This window comes from Rousettus aegyptiacus, unplaced genomic scaffold (genome assembly GCF_014176215.1).
Source record: "Rousettus aegyptiacus isolate mRouAeg1 unplaced genomic scaffold, mRouAeg1.p scaffold_m13_p_7, whole genome shotgun sequence".
NCBI lineage: Eukaryota > Metazoa > Chordata > Mammalia > Chiroptera > Pteropodidae > Rousettus > Rousettus aegyptiacus.
The window spans coordinates 83,163,795-83,189,621 of record NW_023416310.1 but is presented as its reverse complement, the minus strand read 5'-3'; the positions used below and the strand labels follow the sequence as shown (position 1 = coordinate 83,189,621).

General features: G+C 41.9%; 1 protein-coding gene across 30 annotated transcripts in view; it reads right to left on the bottom strand.

Moving 5' to 3' along the window:
• Positions 1–7,016, bottom strand: part of PWWP2A (PWWP domain containing 2A) — a 30,399-nt gene extending 23,383 nt beyond the window's left edge. For 13 of the 30 annotated variants that reach the window (XR_004952024.1, XR_004952022.1, XR_004952025.1 and 10 more), the window contains exons 1-2: positions 6,330–6,995; positions 1,454–1,523 (exon numbers count right to left, since the gene is read on the bottom strand). Coding sequence is in view for 18 of the 30 variants with exons in the window: in XM_036224599.1 (XP_036080492.1) it covers positions 1,454–1,523; positions 6,330–6,913 (654 nt within the window). In the remaining 12 variants the exon portion in view is untranslated. Of the gene's footprint in view, positions 1–1,413; positions 6,119–6,329 lie in introns of those variants that run through there. The other 17 variants (XM_036224608.1, XM_036224610.1, XM_036224609.1 and 14 more) reach the window with 13 other exon arrangements.
• Positions 7,017–25,827: the final 18,811 nt, after the last annotated feature.

The following is a 25,827-nucleotide window of genomic DNA, read 5'->3' as shown; positions in this document are numbered from 1 at the left end:
AAGTAAAATGAAATAATGTATACAAATTGCTTAGCACAGTGCCTGCATAGGAGTGGGAAATACACAGTAGCTATTATTAATTATAGAAAGTAAATCTTAGCAACCTTCTTAAATGTTGAGAATATGCAGAAAAGTAAAATCAAGGGTATGAGGTGTTAGTTTTAAAGAGCTATTTATATAACATTCTATAATAATATTCTATTCTATAATAAAGTGACTATATAAAATCCAAAGAGAAAGAGATGAAAATTATGGTCTTCTTAAACCTCTAGTGGACAACCAGATTTAAGAAACTTTGCAAGTTTAATTACCAGTTCTGTAATAAGGATCTTCATCTGCCACCCAAGTTGCTCATCTTTTCACATGTATTTGCTAACTTTGTAATTAAATCAGCTTGAAATTAACCAGTAACTTTTAAAGCAGGTTTAACAAATTTATCATTCTACTATTTTGGCAAAACTATCCCTCACTCCCTAAAAATCGGTTATCTCCAAATATGGTCTGAGAATCATCTACATCAGAATAACCTTGTTAAAAATGTAAAGGGTGGAGATGAGCTCAGAAACTTTAAACGCATTCATTTTGACCACTGTCCAAAATTGTTTAGCAAAAATATTCTGTATTAAATCCACCCAGAATGTATGTAGCTTAACCTTCACTCACTTCCTTGCAAGATGTGCCGCTAGAGCAAGCCCTGTCCTTCTGTTAATGTGCACCCAAGTTAATTCCAGAATTTAAGGAGAACAGGGCCAATATACATCAAGAAATAAGGATGCACTTCCCAGGCACAAATAACCATTAAGAACATCTTACATTTTGTATCAAAGTGAAATTAACTCAGCCATAACAGATGAGCAAATAATACAACTCTTTAATAACTGCCCAAGCCCCTAAAAAAAACCCTGATCTCAGGAAGGTTAAAATTATTCACATCAAGAGCTTTGCTTTAAAACAGTACACAGTGAAATATGGTCTTATTCACACACCGAAAAAAAGGCTGAAAATTAACCTCATTAGAAACCTCAAGTCCAAGAAAACATGCCTGGCATAATGTGTATATAATACATCTAGTTATCTTGTTTATAAAATTTAGTTATAAAATATATTTTAATACCATGATGTTACAGGATTCTTTACTCAAACTAGGGCTTTTAATGTCTAACAATTAAGCCCTTGCAAAACAAATTTCAGTCCAATATGCAATGGAAGAGCTCTCTCAATACAGTATATACACTAGTACGGTAGAGGGTGTCCTACACTGTCTGTATCCAGGAAGATAGGCACTTTTCTGTCATTTTACTTTATCAACGCCTTGGGATATAAGCAGAATAATCACCAAAAAATATGTGTTTTAAATACGTACAACCAAACACAATCATTTAAGCATACTACTTGAGGGCCTAAATTCTCGACCTGGATGCTTAGTATATAAGCTACTGATACCACTACTCACTGCTTCACCAGAATGGCTGTATATTTTTCCCACCAAAAGTAGAGCTATTGCACCATACGTTTCATGGTCTCTGTAAAGAAAAAAAATCATTGTCTTGGTTTACATTTCCTTGAAAAAAAAAAGTAAATTTTCTACAAATCGCTTTAAGAATTTAGACAAAGAAATCTAAAGTTTTCTCAAGAAATCACCTCAGTTTCTTTTAATGCAACAGTATCCCACATACATACATAAAGGCAACATTTGTAAAAGATCAATTCTGAATTCTTTAATAAGCATGTACCACAAAATTAAAATGCACAAAGGTTTTTTTAAACGTAAGCATTTACTTCATGATTCCTTAATTCATATCAGGTCCAAAAAAACAATATTCGGAAAGATTTTTCAGGATTTCAAAGTCGTTTTGTAACTATTTAAGATATGGAGAACAGTACTAAACAGTTTGAATGATCCCTCTGTGTAGAAATAAACGCTAAGTCTCAGTAATAATTTCCCTTCAGGTATGGATTGAGAAGGCTGAGAAATTTTTGACTTTGCAGATAATCTTGACTGGTTAAATTTTTCTGTGTTTGAAATTTACTAAAGTTGGCAGTGCATTTAACGGACAGATCTAATAGTTTGCAGGCAGGCAGAAGATATCCGTATCATTTCTACTGACTCAAAACAAGACTTTCAAAAGAGGCCCTCATGAGACTGCAGTTGTTGTCCCTTCAGCTTGCTCCTGAGGGAAAAGAACTATTTTAAAAATGTTATGGAAATGCATCCAAGTGGATGTAATCAGGAAAAAAAATCCATGAATGTGGAAAATTCTACCAAACCAAGACTATGGGTTTAACAAATAAATTGTAAAGAGAATAAAAGTAATGGCAGAACTACAGATGAAAAACTTATGAAAATTAAAAATTGTAGTGTGTAAATTTTACTTAGATTTTATTTTGAACAGAACAGATGTTAACTGGGATGGTAATTTTGAGACAATTGGTGCTATTTCAACAATGACTGGCTATATGATGGTATAAAGGAACTGCTATTCTTTTAGGTGTGGTAATAGAGTACAATGAGAGCTTTTAAAGTCCTTACCTTTTTAGAGATTTATACTTAAGTAGGTATGGTAAAGTGATGTTTAGGATTTGCTTCAAAAAATCCAGTGGAGGTTGGCATATGATGAAACAAGTTTGGCTAACGGTTGATAAATATCAAAGCAAGGGCAAAATACACATGGAGGTTCATTTCTCATAATAAAGAATTGAAAATAGTACAACCACTGATTATTCTGTCTAAAATAATCATTAAGACAGTTTTGCAACTGGAAGAAATGTTTATTATATAATGCTAAATGAAGAAACAAATGTACCTATGTGAAAATTTCAAAGGCATAAGGTTAAGAAAAAAATAGGAAAACCAAACTGAATTTGTGGGTCAATTATTTTTATCTGTTAGTATTACACTATTGTCATTAGACATTACTAATGAATTCAGGAGTAGGCAGGTAATTTAAACTACCTAAGAAGGCTGGGTATAAATTGTGGGTAGCCTAGAGTAAACTAGAGAACACATGACTACCTTAAAGGTATTCAGTTTCAGATAAATACTGTTATATAAAATGTTTTTAACCAGATATTCAAACATCCTCATTTTTAGAATGACCATGCCATTTATCAGCCAAAGCAACCTACTATGAAGAAAGGAGGAAGTAACAATCAAACCAAAATGACACAGGAAAATGAGACCTCTTCGCCCATTCAATTTACATATATATAAACTGAGACATAGTTTGTTTTCTTGTTTGTGATTAAGAAAACTGTCTAAATCAAAATGAATTGGCCTCATTAGAACTAGAGAGACTGGAGCCCAGAGAGGCACAGAGATATGCCCAAAGTCAGTGTTAATTGGAGAGGCCAATGCTAGAAGTCAGAACCCACGTACTCTGACACTATCCAGACCAATCTATTTAGTACTAACCACTTCCTTTGTTTTTTAATTACATGTTTCCTGCTTTTTTCCACAAAAGGATTCTCCTCAAAAATGTGTTCTTCAATCAGTTAAGTCTAAAAATAAGGCAAAAAATAATACAAAGACAGGAAGAAGAAGAATGGCAAAGGCTTACAAAAGTACTCTTGGTCAATTCACATACATATGAAATCCTGTACTCTAAGATCAAACACTTTTTCTACGTAGTAAACAATTCTTCCAACTTAAAAAAGATATTTCTGAACCATGCATAATGTCAAAACAAATTAAAAAGCAATAACTGGCCCTTTTGAAGAAAAGCACACATACACTGATGCCGTCTCCCAAATGTTAATTCTTTACTGTCTCACTGAACAGGCAAGAACCAAAACTTCAGAGCTTACTATGTATTCCCCCAGTATATAGCTAGGGAAATGGAGACTCCAGAGCAGAAGGTTCCATGGCTATTAGCCGACTAAAGAATCTGCTTGGTTCTAACACCTATAGCCTTGTAGTATCCCATTCAAGACGAGCACTACATTTCAGAAATATGTAATTATTTACTTACTGCTATAAAGAAAATTTGCCAGCCTAACTTTTTAATACGATAGAAGAACTACAGGCTTTTTAAGAGTCAGATCAACCTATATCTGAAACCGACTTTGCCATTTACAAGCTAAATAACTGGCCTCAATTTCCTCCTATATAAATGAAAATACCACCAGTTATAAAGACATAAAAGCCTGTGGTGCAATGCCTGATATATAATGGGAAGCTCTTGTTATTTTTACCTAAAGATTTAAATCAATGGCCAATTCAAAGAGGATACAAACTATTTTTAAAGTAACTGATGACTATACTCTGGGTATCTCCTGGTTCATTTAACCCCAACACTGCACATGAAAGTAGGCAATTGAGGTAAGCAAAGATTGGAAAATATACTGGTAGAGCCATTTTTCCAAATTATATTATGAAAAAGGGACAAGCATTAATTAGTTCAATAATTCCTTGAAGTGCTAAATTTTAAAAACCCTGTTTTATTTGCTCACTACTTCTACAATGGGTACCTCCCACATAAGTTAATAATAGAAGATGGGAACTGTCATACATATACAGCCATACCTCGGAGATGATACTACAGGTTCAGTTCCAGACCATCATAATAAAGCAGGTATTGCAATAAAGCAAGTCATAATCTTTATATTGGTTGGAAGGTCTTGCCTTCACTTTGTTAAAAAAAAAAAGGGGGGGAAACGCAATAAAACCAAGTGCAAAAAACAAGGTATGCTTGTGACATTTAGAATACCTGGGGCGGGGCGGGGGTCTCTTACACATAGATGTACTCAATAAGAATTTGTTGAATGAAAAGTCGATGTTTCCCTTAAAAGATGTTACAAAATACTTTAATGACAGGATCCTTTCACTTCAAAACACTAAAACGTAAGAGGTTACTAATAATAGCTTCCCCAACAAAAGAAATTGCTGTTTATAAGCACTGTTAGCAAACCAGACCAAACTCTAAAAATGAACTGCAATTTTCTACTGAAGAAAAATTTTTTAAATTAAAACACCAACACAATGAGCACCTCAAACAGGAAAGCACCATCCATTCCACTTCCAGAAACAACTTACCTTTTTGCACCTTCCTTTTGCAGATCTGAAATCCAGATTCTCACAATCACCGGCCTTCACTTCTGTTTGATTCAATAGCATACACACTACTTAGTCTCTTTCGCTATTAAATACATCAGTAGAAAGCACACTGGTCTAAGTGCGAAAGTCCTACCTCAAAATTCTTTAAAAAAAAAAAAAAAATTAAGAAAAATGAAATTAATGGGCAGAAATAGTTGTAAAGGCTCCCATCTTTTCCCCCACAAACATCATACTTCGAAATGTATTTAAATGGATTTTTTTCCCCCAAATGGGAAAGGATTCTTGTGCCTTGATGGGAGGGGGTTAAATAATAGTAGAACATACTAAAATAAGCCATTTCCAAACAGGTGAGATACCATCAGAGTGTGTGCTGTTGCAGGAAACAGAATAGAGAGCCATGACTGGGAGTCTGCACTTCATATCTGCAAAAGAAGAGTAAAAAGGTTAACTTAACTGCAGACTTAGAAAATTATCTTCTTTACCTGTTTACAGCAATGCCCATAAACATTTGAAATCAAAAAATGAAATGTGATGGCTAAGACAAAGGCTTCTCCTTAATAAATTGAAACTGTAGCTACAGTATTAAAAGTCAGTTATTTGAACACTTTTATACCACACCATCTTGATATTCAAGATTAAAAATAATTGATCTCTTCTCTAGACTTTTCTTAAAACGATCATAATTAGCCAAATGTGCTTCTTGTTAAACAATTATCTAAAGAGAATTAGTTCTAACAGTAAGAATAACCGTCAAAAGGATCATCTTAAATAAATGCTCTTTCCCCTATAAGGAGTGACAGTTAACCTTTTGGGAACCCAAATGCGCGCACCCTTTCTCCAATCTCATTAAAGTTAAAGGTTAATTGGAGAACAGAAGTGCCTCACAAGCAATCTCCCTCACCCAGCACCCTGTTCTCGGCAAAAACCCTTCGCATTTGACATTAACCCCCGCGCCCCAGTGTGGGTGAGCCTAGCCAGGTCGCGAGAGGAGGCCAGGGGTAGGGCGTGAGATCCACGAGCCCGTAGTGCACCCGCGCTCCCCACCCGGTGGCACACCTGCCCTTGAAGGCGCTCACCTGGGGCAGGGCCCGCCCTCTGTCGGCCTCGCGTGCCGGCCCCACCTGGAGCGCGCGCCACGCGGGACCCACGGGTGGTGCGGGCGGCGGGGCGCCGGGGAGGCGGGAGCCCGGGGTGACGGGGCCGCACTGGCTCGCTCCCTCCCTAGGGACCAAGCGGACCTGGGCGCCCAGGGGCGTGTTGGGGGTGGGAGCGGTACCTTTTGGACAGATCCATGAGAACCCCGGAGAAGAGCTTCTCCCCAAGGCGGAACGACACGACGAGCGCGTCCTCAATGATGTGGTCCAGCGTGACCCGCACCTCCGAGCCGGGGATGAGTTGCGACACCGCGGAGTCCCCGCCCGCCGGCGGCACGAGCGCCGGGGCTGCGGGCTGGGGCAGCGGCAGCTCCTGACGCTCCTCGGGAGCCGGGGGCTGCTCGGGCGGCGATGCAGGGGAAGGTGGAAGGTCGGGCCCCTCCTGAGGCGCGGCTGCCGCCGGCTCCGCCACGCCTGCGGGCAGCTTCTCCTCAGCCTCCGGCTCCGGCCTCGCCGCCTCCGGGCTGCGGGCGAGCTCCCCCGGCGGCGGCGGTGGCGGCGGGAGCGGCGGCTCGCCGGCCTGAGGAGAGGACTGTTGCCCGTCGGCCTCGGCGTCGGGCACGGATGCTTCGGTGGCCGTGACCGGGAGCGGGTCAGTGCCGGCCTCGCTGCCGGGGATGGGCTCCATCTCCGGTTCAGCCTCGCCGGCGCCCCCCTCCCCGGGGGACGCTGCAGTCGCTGCTGCCTCTGCAGCCACGGCCGCCATTTTCTCCCTGGCTTCGCCCTCCTCCAACTCGGGTTGCAGCGGCGGTGGCGGCAGCGCTGCTTGGTTCCCTGGGCCTTCCCCTCCCTCCCGCGAACATTTTTGTCCCGCCTTATCCCTAAAGCTCGTTATTGGCACTGCGCCATTGGTTCCGTCCTACACCCCTCCCGCACTCGTGATATACCATTGGCCATATGCGGACGCCTATCATCCAGGCGGTCCATCCCCCTCATGCAGAGTAGGAACTTCTCATTGGCCGGGTGAGTTGTCAAATGTTGAATCCTAGAGGAGGAGTGGGGGGCGGGCCCAAAGTGGGCGGAGGAAGTCACAAAAGCTGAGCCACATACTTATCGCCTCTTCCTATTGGCTGGAAGAAGAAACAAAATTTTCATGATTGGCCTGTACCCCTGCCCATTATCAGCCAGGTTTTCAGAGGTGGGAGAAAGGAGGGAATCACGTGGCGTGCCGGTTCTTTCAAAGGAGACCGAGGGGAGGAGTAGCAAGGGAATACGGGAGGGAAACTGCTTCCCAAGAATCCCTGCGCAGAGATCCTTAGAATAATGTTATTTCTAGGCGAGGACCTGCTGGCAGCCGCTTGTGGGCACGACATGTTTCTTTGAGAAAGACAAATACGTTTGAAAATGATTCTACAAACGCTAGGAGCGCCTACTCTGCTAGGCACTGTGCTAGGTGCTGGGGATAAAAAGACGTGCAAGACATTCTCTATAACCTCATTGCAGCCATTCCAGCCTCCACACAACGAGTGTTCTCCTTGACTTCTCACAACTTTCTAGGAACAATGCATCTACTTATTTCAAAGTAGGAAAATGCTAAGGAAAAGAGGAGGGACTTATGGACATTTGATTAAGCTGACGAAAGTTTGAGAGAGCAGTCCTGTGGCATTGCTGGGCTTGCTTGTGAACATAGCTTGTTCTCTCCAAATTCACTGGAAAGTGGGCATATCTGGTTCCTTGCTTAAGCTTTTTTTCTTTCCTGGCTTCTCCTATGCCACAGGTATGAAAAGTCCCTCCCTTCAGCGTCCTAATGCACCTACTTCTCTATTCTTACTTAAAGTCTCTTGGTTTGTATGTCTGGAAGAATCTACTAAATCCATGTCTCTCGAACTGCACCTCACAGTCAGCCTTCTCTCCAGAAGAAATTGTCGGCACTGAGAATGCATAGAAGAGAGAGGGGAGAAAGTTGCATAAAACATAAAATTCTAAAGAATAATTACGGCTTACATTTACTGAGTACCTGCTATGTACATGCACTAGTACAAACAATAAACCGTCTCATTTAATCTTTACAATATTCCTATAAGGCAGGTACTATTATTATACTCATTTTACAGATAAAGAGGTTGAGGCACAAAGAGGTGTCCAAGGTCACTCAGCTACTTAATTGCAAAGCCAGAATTCCAGCTTTACATTGGAAGGGCGGAGAATGGCAAAATGTATCACCATTTGCTCTATTTTGAGGCTCTTGGGAAAAGGCAAGCAGTTAAATATCTCCAAAATAACAGAAGGAAATAAATTTACTGACTGTCTACTCTGTGCCAGAGATTCTCCCATAAGCTTTCATTTAAAATTCTGTAAGTTAAGGCTTCTTCCTCTTTTATAGATGAGGAAACTGACCTTCGCCAGGTTAAAGATCTTAAAGGTCACACAGATGGCTAGCAGCAGATCCTATGTGACCCAGGTCTTTCCAAGTGCATGATTGTTTCACTCACTCATTTATTAAACAAATAATTTATCTCCTGCAGGCCTCATGCCTGCAATAAACAGATGTGTATCCCACCTTACAGAGTTTTCACCAGGATCACTTTGTCTATAGTTCAATTAACTAAATGTAGCATATAGTTCTATGAAACTCCTAGACCCACACGGTATTCCCACGCTGTGTAATCTCTCACAGGGAGAAAAATACAGTTCAGGTCCTAAGACCTGATTACCTCCTGCAGTAATTCATTGCAAGACACTGCAGTGTATTATTTAAGTAATATACAGGATTTATAGCAGATCGTGGCATACTTAGACACCCTTCAAAATCATTTTTCATCCTGCAGCTCAAGAGCTTTTACTAGCTTTCCATGTTTAGATCAAGTGTACCCTCTTCTGCTTGTCTTTTGAGGTCCTCTCTGTCCCTGCTCTTTCTTTCGAGGTCTGTTTTCTACTACTCTTCAAGCTTCAGAATACTGGAAATATCTGGTCATGAATTTTTCATCAGTTTAGTCAGCAAGTAAATATTGAAGGCCTAGTATGTGTCAGTTACTGCCCTAGGGAAGCAGAAGTCATGCAGCAACAACAACAACAACAAAACATGAAAGAATTAGTACCTGGTCTCCTGGGGCTTAAGAAGCTAGAAAAGAAGTAATGAATAAACGAGATGATTACAGATTGTGAGCAATGTCTTAAAAGAAACAGGGTGAGCTGATAGGGAGCAGCTGGAGGAGGGGCAAAGAGTATCAGAAGAAGGTGGTCAGAAAAGGCCTCTCTAAGGACAAGACTTTCTAGCTAAGATGAAAAAGGTTAGGAGACAGCTAATGACATTGTTTGATGAACATTTGGGTCAAAAGGAATAGCAATTGCTAAAGCCCTGGGGGAAAAGAAGTCTTAGCTTATTCCAGAAACAGAAAGGAGACCAGTGTCATTGAAGAGGAACGGCAAAAAGATACGTAGGTAAGATAAGATTGGAAAGGAAGACAGGAGCCAAGTCATATTTTATACACCATAGGTACAAAAACAAAAGATGCTGCCCTCAGGAATTTCTAAATCTAGTGGGAACCCAGCTTTTACATGTGCATTGTATCCTGGGCACCACTGTTTTTAGCCTCCTGCTGGCATTGAATCAGCACAGAGGAGGCCCTTGGTATTTGTGTAATGGATCACCACGTGGTATTTATAACTGGATAAATGATTGAATAAATGGATGGAGGGTTATATGGATGGTTGGAAGGTGTCTTAGTCTTTTCAAGCTGCTAGAATAAAATACCACTGACTTGGTGGCTTATAAACAACATTATTTCTTACAGTTCTGGAGGCTGGAAGTATAGGATCAGGGCACCAGCATGGTCAGAGGAGGGCCCTCTTCCAGCTTGCAGACTTCTTATCATACATTCACAAGGCAGAAAGGGGCAAGGAAGCTTCTTAGATCTCTTTTAAAAGGGCATTAATTTCATTCATGAGGACCCTGCTCTCATGACATAATTGCCTCCCAAAGATTCCACCTTCTATACCATCACCTTGGGGATTAGGATTTCAACATATAAATTTTGGAGGGACACAAACATTCAGACCATAGTAGATGGATAGTTGCTTGATTGGTCAGATTGTTGAAGAGATGGATAGGTAGATGGGTGGGTGGATGGGTGAATAAAGGGATGGATGGATAGATGAATGGCAGGGATAAGGAATACAGCTGACTAGTCAAGGGCATCCTCACTGTCACAAGCAGACTTTGATCTCAAGCTCAGTGGATGGTACTGTAGTATGGTGGCTAAAAACTCAGAGAATTAATCTGTATTTGACTCCCATTTGGCCTCTGACTAGCTGTATGACATGGACATGATCTTAGGCAAGTTGCTTAATCTGCTTCCTTATTTATAAGATATCTTAATAATAACTAACTTTCTATAGGTTGGTTGGTTTGTTGTTAAATGATGGAACATAAATAAAGTGCCTAACATAGACCCTAAATCATAATAAGTATGCCTTAATAATTGTTAGCAACTAGATCTAGAAATCCAGTCTTATCATTGCATCTGGTGTAGGTCATACACGAGGGCTCTGACTCTCGGCAACCAAACTTTGTGAAAGGCTATGTAAAAATTCAAACACTGGGGTGCTGGGTCATGGAAAGGGATAAATATGCCTAATTATGGCTTGGTGGTTAATTTTTTTTTTTCTGGGCCCGGTGTCTCAGGAAATAAAATTACACACAGACAATAGCATGGAGAACAGAGACTCAAGACAAAAGGACTGACTCACAGCACATGGCTGTGAAGTCATGGTGCCTGAATGAATTGCTCATCCTGTTCTAGGCCTATTTCCCTCCAGGCAACCGACATTTCTAAAATCAGATCACCTATTCCCAGACCAAGACTGTAATGGATAACTATTGATGAACATGTCATCATTGGTTGTCTCTCCATGTGTTCAGTAGTTCTCAAAGTTTCAAGGGACCTCTCTTTTTTTATATATATTGTGTGACCCCATTTATATATAGTACAAAAAGAAGCAAAACAATTTATGCTGTAAGAAGTCAGGACAGAGATTATTCTTAGCAAGGGAAACAGTACAATATAGTTAGTGACTGAAAAAAAAATATGAATGGGGTTTTCTGGGATCCTCATAATCATCTGCTTCTTCATCTACATGCTGATTACTTGGGTATGTTCGGCTTATAAAAATTCATCAAATTTTACACTTTTTATGTGCTTTTCTGTATAAAGGTTTATTAATTATCTATTACTGCTAGTGTTTTGAACAACACGCATTTATCTTATCAGTGTCTGTGGATAGAAATCCAGGCATAGCTTAGTGGGATCCTCTCATTAGGGTCTCTCTCAAGGCTATAATCAAGATGCCAAAAGGGGCTGCAGTCTCATCTGAAAGCTTGACTAGGGAAGATCCCACTTTTAAGCTCACTCACATGACTCTTAGCAGGATTTTGTCCTCAGTGACTGTTGGCCAGAGGCTGCCCTAAGCTCCTGGCTACATGGGCCTCTCCATAGAATAGTTCACTATTTACAGCTTGCTTCATCAGAGTGAGCATAGGAGAAGAGCCAGAGAAAAATGGTGCAGCATCAGAGAAGCCACAGTCTTTTAGAGCCTGATCCCATCACTTGTGTTGTACTCTATTCAGAAGCAAGTCACTGGGTCCAGCCCAAACACAAGGGGAGACTATATGAGGGCATGAACACCAAGAGGTGAGCATCATCGGAAGCTGATCATCATCCAATTTAAAAGTTAAAAAAATATTTTGGCAAGGGAGGAGGTAGATGGGTAAAGGGGGTCAGATATGTGGTGACAGAAAGAAATCTAACTATGGGAGGTGAACACACAGTGTAAAAAAAAAAATATATACACACACACACACACACACACACACAACACACACGCCTTACTGTTAAAGTGTACAGCTGAAACATTGGATTTCGTTAACCAATGTCACTATAAATTAATTAATTAATTAATCAATCACTTAAAAACTAGATTTCAGATATTTCCCCAACTTCCTCCTACCACACTTCCCCCTACCCCCACAGACTCATCCCCAGACTGTGCTGAAGCCTCTTGTTCTATGAAGATGCCTTATACCCCATACCACCTGCCCACTAGTAACAGATCCTTGCCCCAGGCAGGCAGGTGGAAAAGGCCATCATATTTCAAAGGTAAATCCTGATATCGAGGACAATCCCCTATAAGGAGAGCTATCACCGATCTAATCGTTTAGTTGGCAGAGACGACAGCCAGATGAGCCCGGAGGGATCAAACACACCAAAGGCGGGCACCGCCCTAAGACATCTGCCTCCTCAGTCTCACGTGTTCTTTCACATGCTCCTTTCTTTGTATATTCTCAAAAGATGCCAAGTCAACACAGTTCCTTAACAATGGACCCCAGGAGTATTACTTTGGAGGGAGTAGTTCTTGGTTGACCATCTTGGGTTGCCCAAGACCAGAAGGGGTTCCTGGGATGCATGATGTTTGATGTTAAAAGTGGGGCAGTCCTAGGCACACCATGGTAGTTGGCCAGGCTCATGCTTGCAGAAATGAACGCTGATCCTTACAACCATTCAGCAAGGAAAGAGAGCCTCAGAGAGGTCAGAGAAAGCTTCCAAAGCTGGAGACTAAGATTAGGATGGGAACTGGACATGTCAGTCTCCAAAGAATGTACTCTTGGCATCTTTGATCTTTTGGCTGTCTCTTATAGTTCCTTAGCCATCCCCTGGGACAGGATCCTTGGGGAAATAGCCTATCAGTATCCATTTTTGTCCAGACTTCTAGCTCTAAGCCCACAGGTTAAACCTGACCTTATATTCTAAACACTCCTGATTGAACCCACTCCCTCAAAAAACTTCTAAGAATGTTTATTTATTTGACATTCTTCTCTGTTGGGTTCTCCTATTATTTCAAATGTGATAGCTATTGGATTATTAAACCTAAAGTAAAGACTGTATTTTATAGCTTCCTTAGCATAGTGCTTGATCAAGGGCTTATTTTATATCAGGCATTAAATCAATTGAACCTTATTATATCCCTATGAGCTACATCCCATTGTTATCACCATTACAGATTAAGAAACTGAGGCACAGAGATGTTAAGTGAGTTGCCCAAGTTTACACAGCAAGTAAGTATAGTACCAGAGAGTAAGACCTATTTGCTCATGGCTTACCAAGACACCATTTGCTCTGATAGCCTTAAATGAAGCTTTCTGAAAAATAGGTGGAAACTTCCGCTAAAGAAGTATGAGTGACATGACAGTCATCCTTTAAAACCACAAATCCAAGATCATTTCGATAGAATTGTTTGTGTCATCACAGTTTCTGGTTTCCTCATGATATGATAATAATCGTCTTTACCTCAAATAGTTGCTGCGAAGGTCACCTTGAATCGGACCCTGTCTGTGAGGCAGCAACTGTCTCATCGTGCCTCCAAAAGGTCTGGAGGCCTGGACGGGAGCGTGGAGGTCATTTGGTTCATGCAGTGTAAATTCTGAGCCAGAAGTAGGGTGCCAGGCACAGGTCTTAGCATTTGCTTCATGGCTATTTATTCCCAAGCAGCTATTTTAGTGTTTATTCCCAGTTATTCCTCTGACTGCATAATTGCTACATATGCAAATACAAAAATGACCTGAATATTCAGTTCTAAGCTGATAAACCTAATACATATTCTGTTTTATTTGTATGTGTTTTTGAAAACAGCAGAGATTTTTTTTTTTTTTTTTTTTTTTTTAGAAAGGAACACATGTATAACTATACATAGGTGAAAAGCACCTTATTTTGTTCATCATCGCAGTTCTCTGTGCCTGGCATATGGTAGGCCTTCAAAAAATGTAGAATTCATAAACAAATGACTAAATAAGTGAATAGTTATGTCCAGGGGTTTGGATCACTGTGGCTTTTCTTTTTCTTTTTCTTTTTCTTTTCCCCATCTACAAGTTTCAGTTATTCTAACTTTCTCATTTTTCTACAATGAATATGTATTTCTTAGGGGAAATGTTTGAATTCTTACTTCAGCAAATAAATACATAAATAAATGAATACTTGTAACAGGAGGATTTCCAAACATGGGTGAGTGTACAGAGCCACAGGTGTAACTGGGTTGCCGGGCATCTGATGGGGGGAGGGGCGAGAGCGTCGCCATCCTAGAACCCAGAGGCTCCACTCCACCAGCCTGCCATTTCTGTTCCCCTGTGGGTCACAGCACATCATTTCTCGCTCTGGTGTGTTTGCTGGGTGCAGACGAGCAGCAAGCGCCAGAAGTTTTTCAAGGACTCTGCATGATTCATAAGGAGCTCTCCTGCATCCGAGGCCGGGGGCTTGGCTGTCTGTCTCCGTGGTGCCACAGCGGGGGTGGCAGTGCTCCAGCCCCAGCCTAAGCAACCCCCTTCTCTATGAGCTGGCTCCCGTATCCAAATCCACATTCCTTCCAGACTCAGCCCACTCCACCCAGGTCTGTGGGTGCTGACAAAGAAGGGAATAGAAAAGCCAATTTAGTTGTCCTCCTGTCTTTGTTCCCGTGACCTTGAGGCGCTTAACTCTGCAGAACTCGCTGTGCAGGGAGGCTGGCAAGAGTTCTGGCATGAAAGGCAAGAGACCGTGGAGGGCCCTTGGAGGCCCGCACTAGTCCTCTCTGCTTTGGTCACCATAGTGACTCCTCTCTGAAGCCTCGCTCCTGTGGTTTTTGCTCGAAATTCAGATATTCATTCATAAGAAGATCACCTCTGCGTTTTCTACCCACTGGGGAACAGAGCACCTCATGGCTGACACACTGGGCCTTTGAAACTCTGCGGAGGGTGCGCGGGAGAGTGGGGCAGTTAGTTCCCTCTTGTGCAGAGGGGCAGGGAAGGGTCGGAGCTGGGGAGGAATTCAGATCCCCTCTGGCCCTGTCCCCTCAGTTTAAAGAGGAGAGGGGACTTGCCTGAGGTTTCTCAGCCCTTTCAAGGGATAGCCCCAACTGGAACACAAGTGCCCCGACTCCTGGCTCAGTGCACACTGCACTCCATCACACGAGGCCATGCAGGACCCTACTGGTCTCTTCACAGATTTTCTAACTCATTGGCTTTTCGAGCCAAGCCTGAAGTCACCCTTCCTGGGGTTATCACTAAAGGTCACCAAAATTTATGGTGATCAGATTGTGAGCCCCTGGTGAAAGGCCAGAACTAGAGCTCTGGTAGTGAGGCAAAACATTTCCACTTCCAGTACAGATTTGCAAGTAAATTAGCTCAGTTAATTCTCAAAATTATTCTGCAACGTGACTATTATTATTTCCTTTTAAACTGAGAAGCCTGCGGCTTCAGAGAGCAGTTGAATGCATCGTGTGGGAGTCGGAAGTGAATTTGAGACCTAACTTTGCAATTTACTAACGATGAAGAATGACATAATCACTCGTTAGTATAGGCGCAGATGTCAGATTCAGTGAGACTTAGCCCTGCCAGTTTCCCTGCAGTGTGACTTTGGGCAGGTTACTTAACTGCTCTGACCTTCATCTGTAAAAGCCACATAATAATAGAACCTATTTCGTAGGGCCATTGTTAGGATTATGTAAAGTAACACATGTAAATCACTTAGCACTGTGCCTAACACTTAATAAGTGGTTTCTATTATTCCAAAATTAGAAAGTGTTCTTCTAGAACTGCTGGCCATAGACAAAAAGAAAACCTACATCTCACTTTCAGGCTCACTCAGAGCCTAGTGCCTTCCTTTGTGTAAGCCAGGGAACTGAGTACTTGGGGAAAAAGACATCTCAAAGAAGGAAATTGAATTTGAAAGATGCTTTTCATAGCTTGATTTTGCATTTTTAAAAGATTCAAACAAGAGAAGGGGAGGGAAGAGTTGTAATCTATGTCTCTATAGACCTTTGTGGCCCTACCCTCCAGAGTTATGTGGTCTGACTTGGTGGTCACCAGCCTCATGTGGTTACTGAACACATGAAAGGTACCTGGTCCAAACTGAGACATGTTTTAAGTATAAAACGCCTACCAGATCATAAAGACTTAGTGGGAGAAAAATATTATAAAAGATCTCATTGATAGTTTTTATGCTGATTACATGTTGGACTATTTTAAATGAAATACATTATTGCAATTAATTAATATATATCAGTTATATATGTGGTTCATATTATATATAAGAGACTGAGCTGGTACAGAAAAATCTAATTCCTGCTCAGCTGACCTTGTGTAGGGCATCTCCCAAGTTTCTCTCTTTTAATTTTCACAACAATACTGTCTGGAAGGTATTGTTATCTACATTTTACTCCAGGAAGACAAGCTTATAGATGCCAACCCTTCATTTTGCCAGGTAAAGTCACCAGAAACTACTATCATTATGTACTATCATCATTTCATACAAGAAATGACAACAAAATCGAACGTTTCAACTAAGTGAAATAGTACATTGCCCTCCACAGCTGTCGCCCAACAAAAGCTGCTGGCATTACTTTAGAGCTTATTGCTTTGCGGGCATTGGGCTCCTATACGCTTTATCTTATTCAGTTCTGCAAAACCTGCGAGGGCTGTACCATTGTTATCCCCAGTTAACAGATGAGGAGACTGAGGCTCTGAGAGCCACTTGGCTAATAAATGGGGGCTGAAGGATATACCCCTACATCTGATAAACTCTAAAGCCTGTTCTCCATCATATCTGCCTCCCCATAATTGTTGCAGGAAGTGATTACGGTTTGCCTTTGGCTATAAATTTGATGAGCTTTTTATTTTAGAATCTCATTATAGATTCAAATACTTTCCCACCCCAGTCTATACTTGAGTTTGGGAAAAGGTAATCACAGTTGAAGTGACGGGAGTACTTAAAAGGAAATCAACGCATCTGCCTTCATCCTGCATGGATATGGAAGAGGGATTTCTATCTAGCCAGCCTCTCTCATTTTCCTTTCTGATAGAAAATGTCAGGAAGCTCTGGCAACTAACCCGAGCCCACAGAGAAGGCCCCAGGGCCGCAAGTCCAGCGAGAGCCAGGCTGCAGCTAGCTGTGCTGCCTGCCTCCTCCTCCCCCACAGCTTCATCTGCATCCTTCCAGGCCGTCGTGCCTGAGGCCCTGAGGGACCGGGGCTGCCGAGGACTGAGGGGTACCGATCCACTTCAGCTTCTTTTCCACCTGACTGGATTTAGAATGGAGCTCCCCACGCCTGAGTTACAATTGATTTCTGACTTATCCATGTCCTGGCTTTGGGTTTTCAGAGCTCAGCCCCTCAGGGAGATCATGCCTGACTTCTAAAGCTGAGGGGAAACCTACTCAGAAGTCACCTCCTCTAACTCCAAATTTTAATCCTGAAATTGTAGATTTGCAGGCTTTAGGGAAGCTGGCATTTTAAAGCCACAAATATAAGAGGAGGCCATAATAATCATGGGTCTCTCTGTATAGCTTTGCTGCCATACCCTCCAGAGCTATACTGTCCAATATGAACTTTTTAGTCATACTGGGCTTTGTGACTATAATGAGTATTACTTGCTAGGTGCTTTGCAAACATGGTATCATTTAGTCCTTCTAGCAACCTAGGAGGTTAGACTTGTTCATCATATATGAGAAAACTGAGGCTAGGTGAAGTGACTTGCTCAAGGTCACACAGCTGGTAATGGCTGAGACAAGATTCCACACCGAGTCTGTCAACTCCAAAGCTTAGAACTGTAAACTGGTTTGCTCAAGGTCATCTCGTAGCTAGTAAGCGTGGACCCAAAACTCCAATTAAAACAAAAATGAGAGGCCATGTCTTCCTCAGCAAACTTGTAGAGATTTAAAAAATGATAATACCAAATGTGAGTCAAATTATAATGTGGCTACTCAATGGTTTATTCTACACCTTTAAAGGTTGTGTTAAACTTTTATTCAAGATTTATTGTTAAAGATTGTGTTAAAGATTTGTATTAACATGAAAAATGTTTATGGCATAGCCTAAAAGAATAGAAAGTATTACAACAATGTTTAAATGCATAAAAAATCCTGAAACAAATAGTCTAGAGTATTAATAATGGTCATATTTGAATGTTAGAAGCCAGTATAATTTTTCTTTTCTCTTTTTCTACATGATTAAATTTTCTATGAGAATTTTTTTCCCCCCTTAATGGATAAATATTGGCCACTCTAAAGAGTACTCGAATGTACGCGCTCTGGTCTCTGAAAGCTATTCCAAGAGAAGGAAAATCACCATGAAATATTAACATCTTTGAAATAAGAGGAAAGCAGCTCAGAGTAACTAATTTGAAGGGAGCACGATAATTTATCCAGACTTTGTACCTCCCACTCTCCTGTGTACCCTTTACCTGTTTCATTTTCTTTTCATCACTTATCACTATATGAAATGATAGATCTTATTTACTTATATACTTACATACTTTATTGTTGTCCCTTCGATACCCCTCCCCCATTGCTCCAACCCTCACACCTAGAAGAATCTCCGGCAGTTAGTAGGCCTCAAATAAGATTTGTAAAATGAATGAATTCACTCTTACCCTGACATGTCCCTAAGGCCAAAGTGCTGTTATAGTCACTGAAAATCAGTAATTCAAAGCAGAGAAACTGAGAAGAGAAGGACATGAACTCAATTTGAAAATATCTCTGATCTACTGCTGGCACCCAGCAGGAGGGTCAGGATTCCCATTGTCAACCGTATCAAAAGAATATTTCATTGTTAATCAAAAATGCTTATAAAAATAACTACTATATTTGGAATGTTTACTACACACCAAGGACAAAACAAAAAAAAAACAAAAAAACAAAACAAAACAAAACAAAACAAAACTTATCCAAGGTCACCCAGATGGTACATGGTGGAATCAGGATTAAAAGTAAGAACTCAATGGTTTTCATTCCTGGCTAAGCATGAGAAAATGGAGATTACCAGACCCGATCTAAAGTCATCAACTCAGGACTTTCCCAAGTATGGCTCTGGAATATATTAAAAAATCTCCACAAGTGACCTGAAACCCACCAAAAGTTGAAGACCTAGGCCCAGCTTAGTGTTAATCCCAAACTCACTTATTTAACCACTCGCTCGCCTTGGACTCAGTACTAATCACATTTTGTTACTGCCGCAGAAGAATCTTTGTTTTGAAGAACCACTGATGGTTTTCGTGAAGACTCTGATGCAATGATCAACTTTTAAGACGTGACTTTGTCGTTGAAGTAATGGAAACCAGCATACAAGCTCAGAAGATTCTAACAGAAAATGTCAGAAAACCCACATGATCTAATATCTTCCGAGCCCAGGGAACATATCTTTCACTCAGCCTGGAGCCCTGTGCCCTCCTCCTTGCCTCTTTAGCATTTATCTATCCATCATTCAGATCGGTTTCCTATCTGGTTGGAGGAACCTCACAGAGATTTTTCTATTTATCTGTGTGATTATTTACTTGTTTCCCCTTGCACTAGACCAAAGAGAACAAGGACCAAACCTCGTTTTGCTCATTTCCAAACCCTGGCCCCAGGCCTTGCATGTAATAGGCAATAAATAATACCTAACCTTTATAGACCCCCAACTATGGGCCAGAGACTCTGCTGAGTGAGCACTTCATATGTTAACTCACTCAATCCTTAAAATCCCCTAATCCTCATTTCACAGATGAACAAACTGAGGCATACAAAGCTTAAGCTCAAAAGGCTCAAATATACCAAGCTAGTCTATGGCAAACCCCAAATCCAAACCCAGGCAGTGGGACTCCGAAGTTGGAAGTCTTGATTGATGCTTTAATTAATGACTTGTGGAGCAACCACACCTACAATTTACCTGCTGGAGACTAGGGCTAATGCCTAATCAGGTAGACCTGATGGTGTATCCAGGCAACGTGGCCAGAGGACCAGCCCTCAGAGCATGCGGTGCACCCTGAGAAATTGCAAGCTTTGGAGGCAGCCTTGTGGTTACATTCTGGCTCCTTCACTTAGCACTCTGGACCCCAGTTTTTCCATCTGCTATGTGGATTAATAATTCCTACCTTCAAGAATATTATGAAATGGGATGATCTAATGTTCATGAAACAACCTGCCATGATGCATCATACCTGGCCACAGGTATTTCACACATTTGTGTTCCCTTTCTTTAATCAAGCTCTCTCTTTCTGTCATTTCAGTCTAAAGACAATTCTAATAAGGCTCTAGCTTTTTCCAATGAACATTATCCAGCTGTGGCTTCCACTCACGTGTACCTGCTCCCTCGCCAAGCCCTTTCCCTGCTATATCTAGCTTATCTCTCATCAAAGTCCTTCCCCTTTCTACAAGGTAGCTAGGATACAGCCTCGTTAGGCCTGGCCCTCAATTCCCTGAGGTGGCCATGGCAGGGCCTTGGACAGGTGGACATATGGGAAAAAAGACAGAATCAATAGAAAAAAATTTGTCCTGAGAATGGAACAGAGCTTCTGCCTCCAAAGTTTCCACCTTTCATGAGTCTACAATTTGTAGATTAATTGTAATTGCCAAAATCACTGTAGCTTCTGCCACCTCCAAAATCGCTTCCATTATTACTAAATCTGTTAGAGCCATTCCCACTGTCACCATATCCACCACAACCACTACTGCCACCAAAGCCACTTCAATTGGGTTCATCCAGGTTACAGCACAAAATATTTTTGGCAATTAAAAGAAATGAAGTACTGAGATACACACACACACTAAAAGAAGCCAGTCACAAAGGACCACATTTTGTATGATTCCATTTGTATGAAGTGCCTGGCATAGGCAAATCTATATAGAAAGTAGATTAGTGGTTTGAGGGTGGGGAGTGGGGAAGGAGTATGGTTAGTGACTGCTAATGGGTACAGATTTCTTTTTGAGATAAGGAAAATATTCTAAAATTGATTTTGGTGATGGTTGCTCAGTTTTGTGCAACTATAAAGCACTAAAGCATATAGTTTAAATGAATGACTGGTGTTTGAATATTTCAATCAAGCTATTATAAAAAAAATAATAATAAGGCATGTGTTATCACACAGCTTCTCAGGGACGCAGTCCTTCATTCAGTCATTCAACAAATATTTATTAAATATCTAACTTGAGCCAGGCACTGTTCTGTTCCCTGAGGATATAGTAGTTTACAAGCCAGAAAGGACCCTACACTCATGAGGTTTACATCCTAATGAAGGAAGGCAGAATATAAGCAAATAAATTTTGGAGCAATCATTTCATATAGTGGTACATGCTATAAAGAAATTAAATGGGGATTTTTAAATAAAAAGTGACTGGGTCGAAGGAGGAAGTGAGCTATTTTAAAAGGGTTGCCAAGCGAAGCTTCTTGGCGGAGGTGGACTTTGATTGAGTCATTCATTCATGCAGCACACATCCTCCAAGCTCCTATAGGCACTGTGATAGGAACGCATTCTACTGCCAACTCAGCTTCCACCAATGTTTTTTTCTGATTGACTAATCTGTGTCCTTGCTCAAGCCGGTGCCCCTCTGATTTGTGAAAAGTCTTTATGGCATCTTTCCCTTTTTCTGTCTATGGGAGGGAGGAGGCAGCAAAAATTGCTTCCCCTTGAGACGGTGAAGTGAAAAATCATTCAACAGTTACGGAGAAAACCAGAAATAAAACAAACATTTTCTCAAAGTCAGTGGCATGTACTAAACACATTGGTTTTGTTCAAGCCCCTGGGAATTTCCTCATATCTTATATAAACCTGGTTGACAAATGAGAAACGGAACCCCAGAGGATGAAACTGCTAGTTAGTCAGGCCACAGCCTCAGCTCAGCAGTTCCCGCGGGCCCTGGGGTCCAGTCTCGGGCAGAACAGTTCTTTAAGTTTCTTCAGGAGCTCATCACTTTCCCTGTCAGGATTCTAGTCCCAGTCTAGCGATCAGGTAGCAAGCACTAGGTGGCTAGGAGACCCCTGACTCTTCCTGAGTGCTTACCACCAACTTAAATGCCACCAGAGGCAGGTATTTCTGAGCTTAAGTGCAGCAAGCAGCCCCTGTGCCGGGATCTGAGGTAGAAAGCACAAAAAGCAGACTGACCCTTGGGAGACAATGGGAAGCATCAGTCGCCCAAATTCTGGTTCTGGTTCTGCCACTGACTGAATCTATATCGTACTTAAGGCATCACTTTTGTGGGCCTTAGTTTCTCCATTTGTGTAGTAAGGGGATCAGACCATTTTTGGGATGACTAAAACCAGACCTACATTCTGCCACACATACTCCTGCTATGGTAGATGTCATTAACTGATCATGGCACTCTTGGGACCATTCTCAATATGGTGCTCTAATCAGCTACCTCCAATGGATCAAAGTTGACACATAGCTTAGCACATACTAGCCATGCGCCTGAACTGGGCCCTTTCTAAAAGCCCATCCAGCTCTGATGTTCTGATGAGTTTGAGCCCCTAGGTTTGCAATCAGGAGTCAGGCATGGGAGTGGTCGGAAAGGAATGTAGGCATTAGAATCAGAAAGTCCTGGGTTTAAATCCTAGCAGTGCTACTTACTGGTTATGCAATCTTAGATGAGTCAGTTCTCTTTGAACCTCGTTTAGTCTTCTCTATAAAACAGGATCAGCGTTCTTGAAACATAAAGGGTTGTACAAACTAAGTCAGGTAATGCTTTTAAGGTACCTTTTGCTTGCACATAACATAAACAGACGTATCAAGCAAAGGTGTACACCAGACTTTTCTTCTACCCTGCTAGCCCTGCTCTCTTCATTCCACAGAGCAGAGAGGTCCTGACAAGTGGCTTCTGACTTGTGCTGCCTGGAGTCTCCTCCTCGACAGGCCGTGACTTCTGTCAATCTCAATTTGTTCTCTGCCCTTCCAAAGCTCCCTGGTGCCTGCAGGGACTCCAGGGGACTCAGAGCAGCCTTGCAGTCTTCTGGGCACGGCAGAAGCTCCAGAGAACCATCAGAGATTAGTGAACTGTGGGCTTTCCTCCCAGGTTCACACTTGGCCTCTGCTAAATGACAGCAGCACTAGGTGCTGGGTGCAGGTGAGAATGTAGTTTCTTAGAAACAGGGCTGTAGCTGGGCTCTTTTTTGTCTCGGTATAAGTACTAGGGGCCATGGTGGAGAAAGTTAGTTTATAATTTCTCTAGGCCCTAGATGGCAAATTCATGGCCCAGTATCACTGATCTCTCCATACACGCCCCACTCCCCATCACCATGATGTTTTAGACTTGGGTTCTTTGGGATGTAGACTCTGAGCTTTGCATACAGGAACTTTACTGAGCATGCTTTTAGAGCCAACAGCTGTGGGGAGGGAAGTAGAATGGGGCAGGGGAGAAACTGAGTTGGGACATAGATGCATCTAAGGCCCCAGTGCATTCTACTGAGAACGCAGGAGCTGGAATGACCTCTGCAGAAGGGAGTGGGAACGAGGAGGCAAAAAGCAGATTGGCTTCAACGGGCTCACTTTCCTTTTAGGGATTGAAGGGGTTTCTTGGGCAGATGATCTGCCTAGTGTTGATCAGGTGATTTCCATCCAATTGCCTGGTTTAAAATTCCCTTTCTGGGAGAGGTTGAAACTGTATTTAAGTTAAGTCTTGGTTTGGTGACATGGGGCTTAACATAAGTGACTCCATTTTAGGACTGTTGTCTTATTTTTAACAAGGTATACCCAAAATAATTGAAAGTAAGGACCTGGACAGTTATCTGTACACCCTTATTCATAGCAGCTTTATTTACAAGAGCAAAAAGGTGGAAACAACCCAAATGTCTATCAGTGGATGCATGGATAAACAAATATGGTATACATGTACAAAGGAATATTATTTATGCATGCTACAACATGGATGAACCTTGAAAATATCATACTAGGTGAAATAAGCCAGACATAGAATGACAAATATTGTATGACTCTACTCATATCAGATACCTAGAACAGTCAAATTCATAGAGACAGGAAGTAGAATGGTGGTTACCAGGGGCTGGTTGCACAACAACGTGATGGTACCTAATGCCACTGAACTGAACACTTAAAAATGATTAAAATGGTAAATTTTATACCACAACAACAGCAAAAAAGATTAACCGACATCATTGTATTAGGCCTCTTAGCACAGGGCTAAATATTCACTCAGTACTTTTTTCCTAGAAATGTTCTGAGAAAGGGAGGAACCAAGAGTCAGGGGAGCAGAAGCATGCAAGTCAGCCAACTCTGCTGTGGTCTGGGTCAGGGACCATTTCTCAGCTGAGGTGACACTGGCTGAGACTCTGCTGCAGTGCTGGAGGGGGAAGCTTGAAGAGGCCAAACCTGCAGCTCCTGTGAGCCTGAAACCACCGGGCTGTAAACCTCTAGAAGGTGGCCCCACACCCTTAGCATGAGCTGGGGCATGGTGTGGTCCACTGGCCTGGGTGAACCCTTCCCTGTGACTGCCCGAGGTCCTGTCCTATCTTCGCAACTTCTGGGCTTGAGGCATTTGCATTTGGTATCTTGACTGCTGACCTGTTCCAGCAGCTGCTAAAGCACTGATAGGCTTACTCTGAAACCCCAGTGGGCAGCCAGAGGATAAATAAGCCTGGCCCTCCCGGCTTTTATCTAGAGAGAAAATAGCCAGAGCACCTGCTCTTAGAAGCATCAGTTACCTCCAGATCTCCTTTGTATGTTCTTTGTATATGTGTGATTTTAGAGGAGAGAACTTTAGGGGTTATCTCAGCCTAACCCACTCATTTTACAGTGAAGCCAGCACAATGCCAGGGAAGTAAATAGACTTGGAATGCAAGGGCTGAGTTCTAATCCCAACTGGCCACTTCCAAGCTTTGCAACTTGGGCAAGTTATTTAACTTCCAGAAGCCTCATTCCCCCTCAGTAAAATATAGATAATAAGACCTTCCTCTTGGAGATATGAGCCATGGTGGAGTTGAAACTGGCTGACAGCTGTCCTGACAGGGGCTCAGAGCATTCTCTACACCAGCCACATCTCTTCCTATTCCATCATTCGCCTGGTGTTATTGTCTCCTGACATTTGTCCTTACCTGGAATTGTTTACGTGTGTACTTGTTGGTTTCGTCCTTCCCTCTTCCTCCACTAGAGAGTAACTCTGACCCACTCTGGCCCAGCAGCTAGGGCTGTGTCTAGCACATTATTGGCATTTAATAAATGTTTGTGGAATGAATGGCACTCTAGAGTCACTCTGGGATTAGATCGAGCCTTGTTTATTCAAATGCTACACAACAAATGGCCACTCTAGGTAAATTATTTCAGTAACTGTTGAGAAGTCACCAGCCTGAGAGAGATATATTTAGCTGTGCGAACCAGAAGTAGTTTCTCTCTCCAGGGCCTGGAAAAGAAGAGTAAATGAACTGAAGGCTTTTTGCACCAGTACCTCCTTTGCTGGAACCCAGTGTCTAGGTAACCTAGGAGAAGTGCTGGGGTTCTGAGGGTAGAAGTAGGAAGACGATAGATGTGAGATGGGAAAGACAGAGAGACAGAGTGGCAGGAATGAAACTATACAGACCTGGATTGGCTTTTCCAGGATTTTGACTCTTGACCGTGTAGGATGAGGCTGTATCGAGTTCTTAGAAATCATTATGTTGAACCAGGGCAGTTTAGTGATGAAATACATAAGGTCTGGCCCCCAAACTAGCTTCATTTCCACTGCCTGTGTGTGTGATCTGGAGTCAGATTTGTTTCCCCTCTGAGCCTCAGTTCCCTCATCTGTCAAATGGAATGATAATAATATAAGGTACTTTATAATGTTATCCCTTACTTAAGTGAGAACAGTCACATAAAGGTCAACATAATGAGCTGTTGAAATACATTTCTCGGCCCCAGAT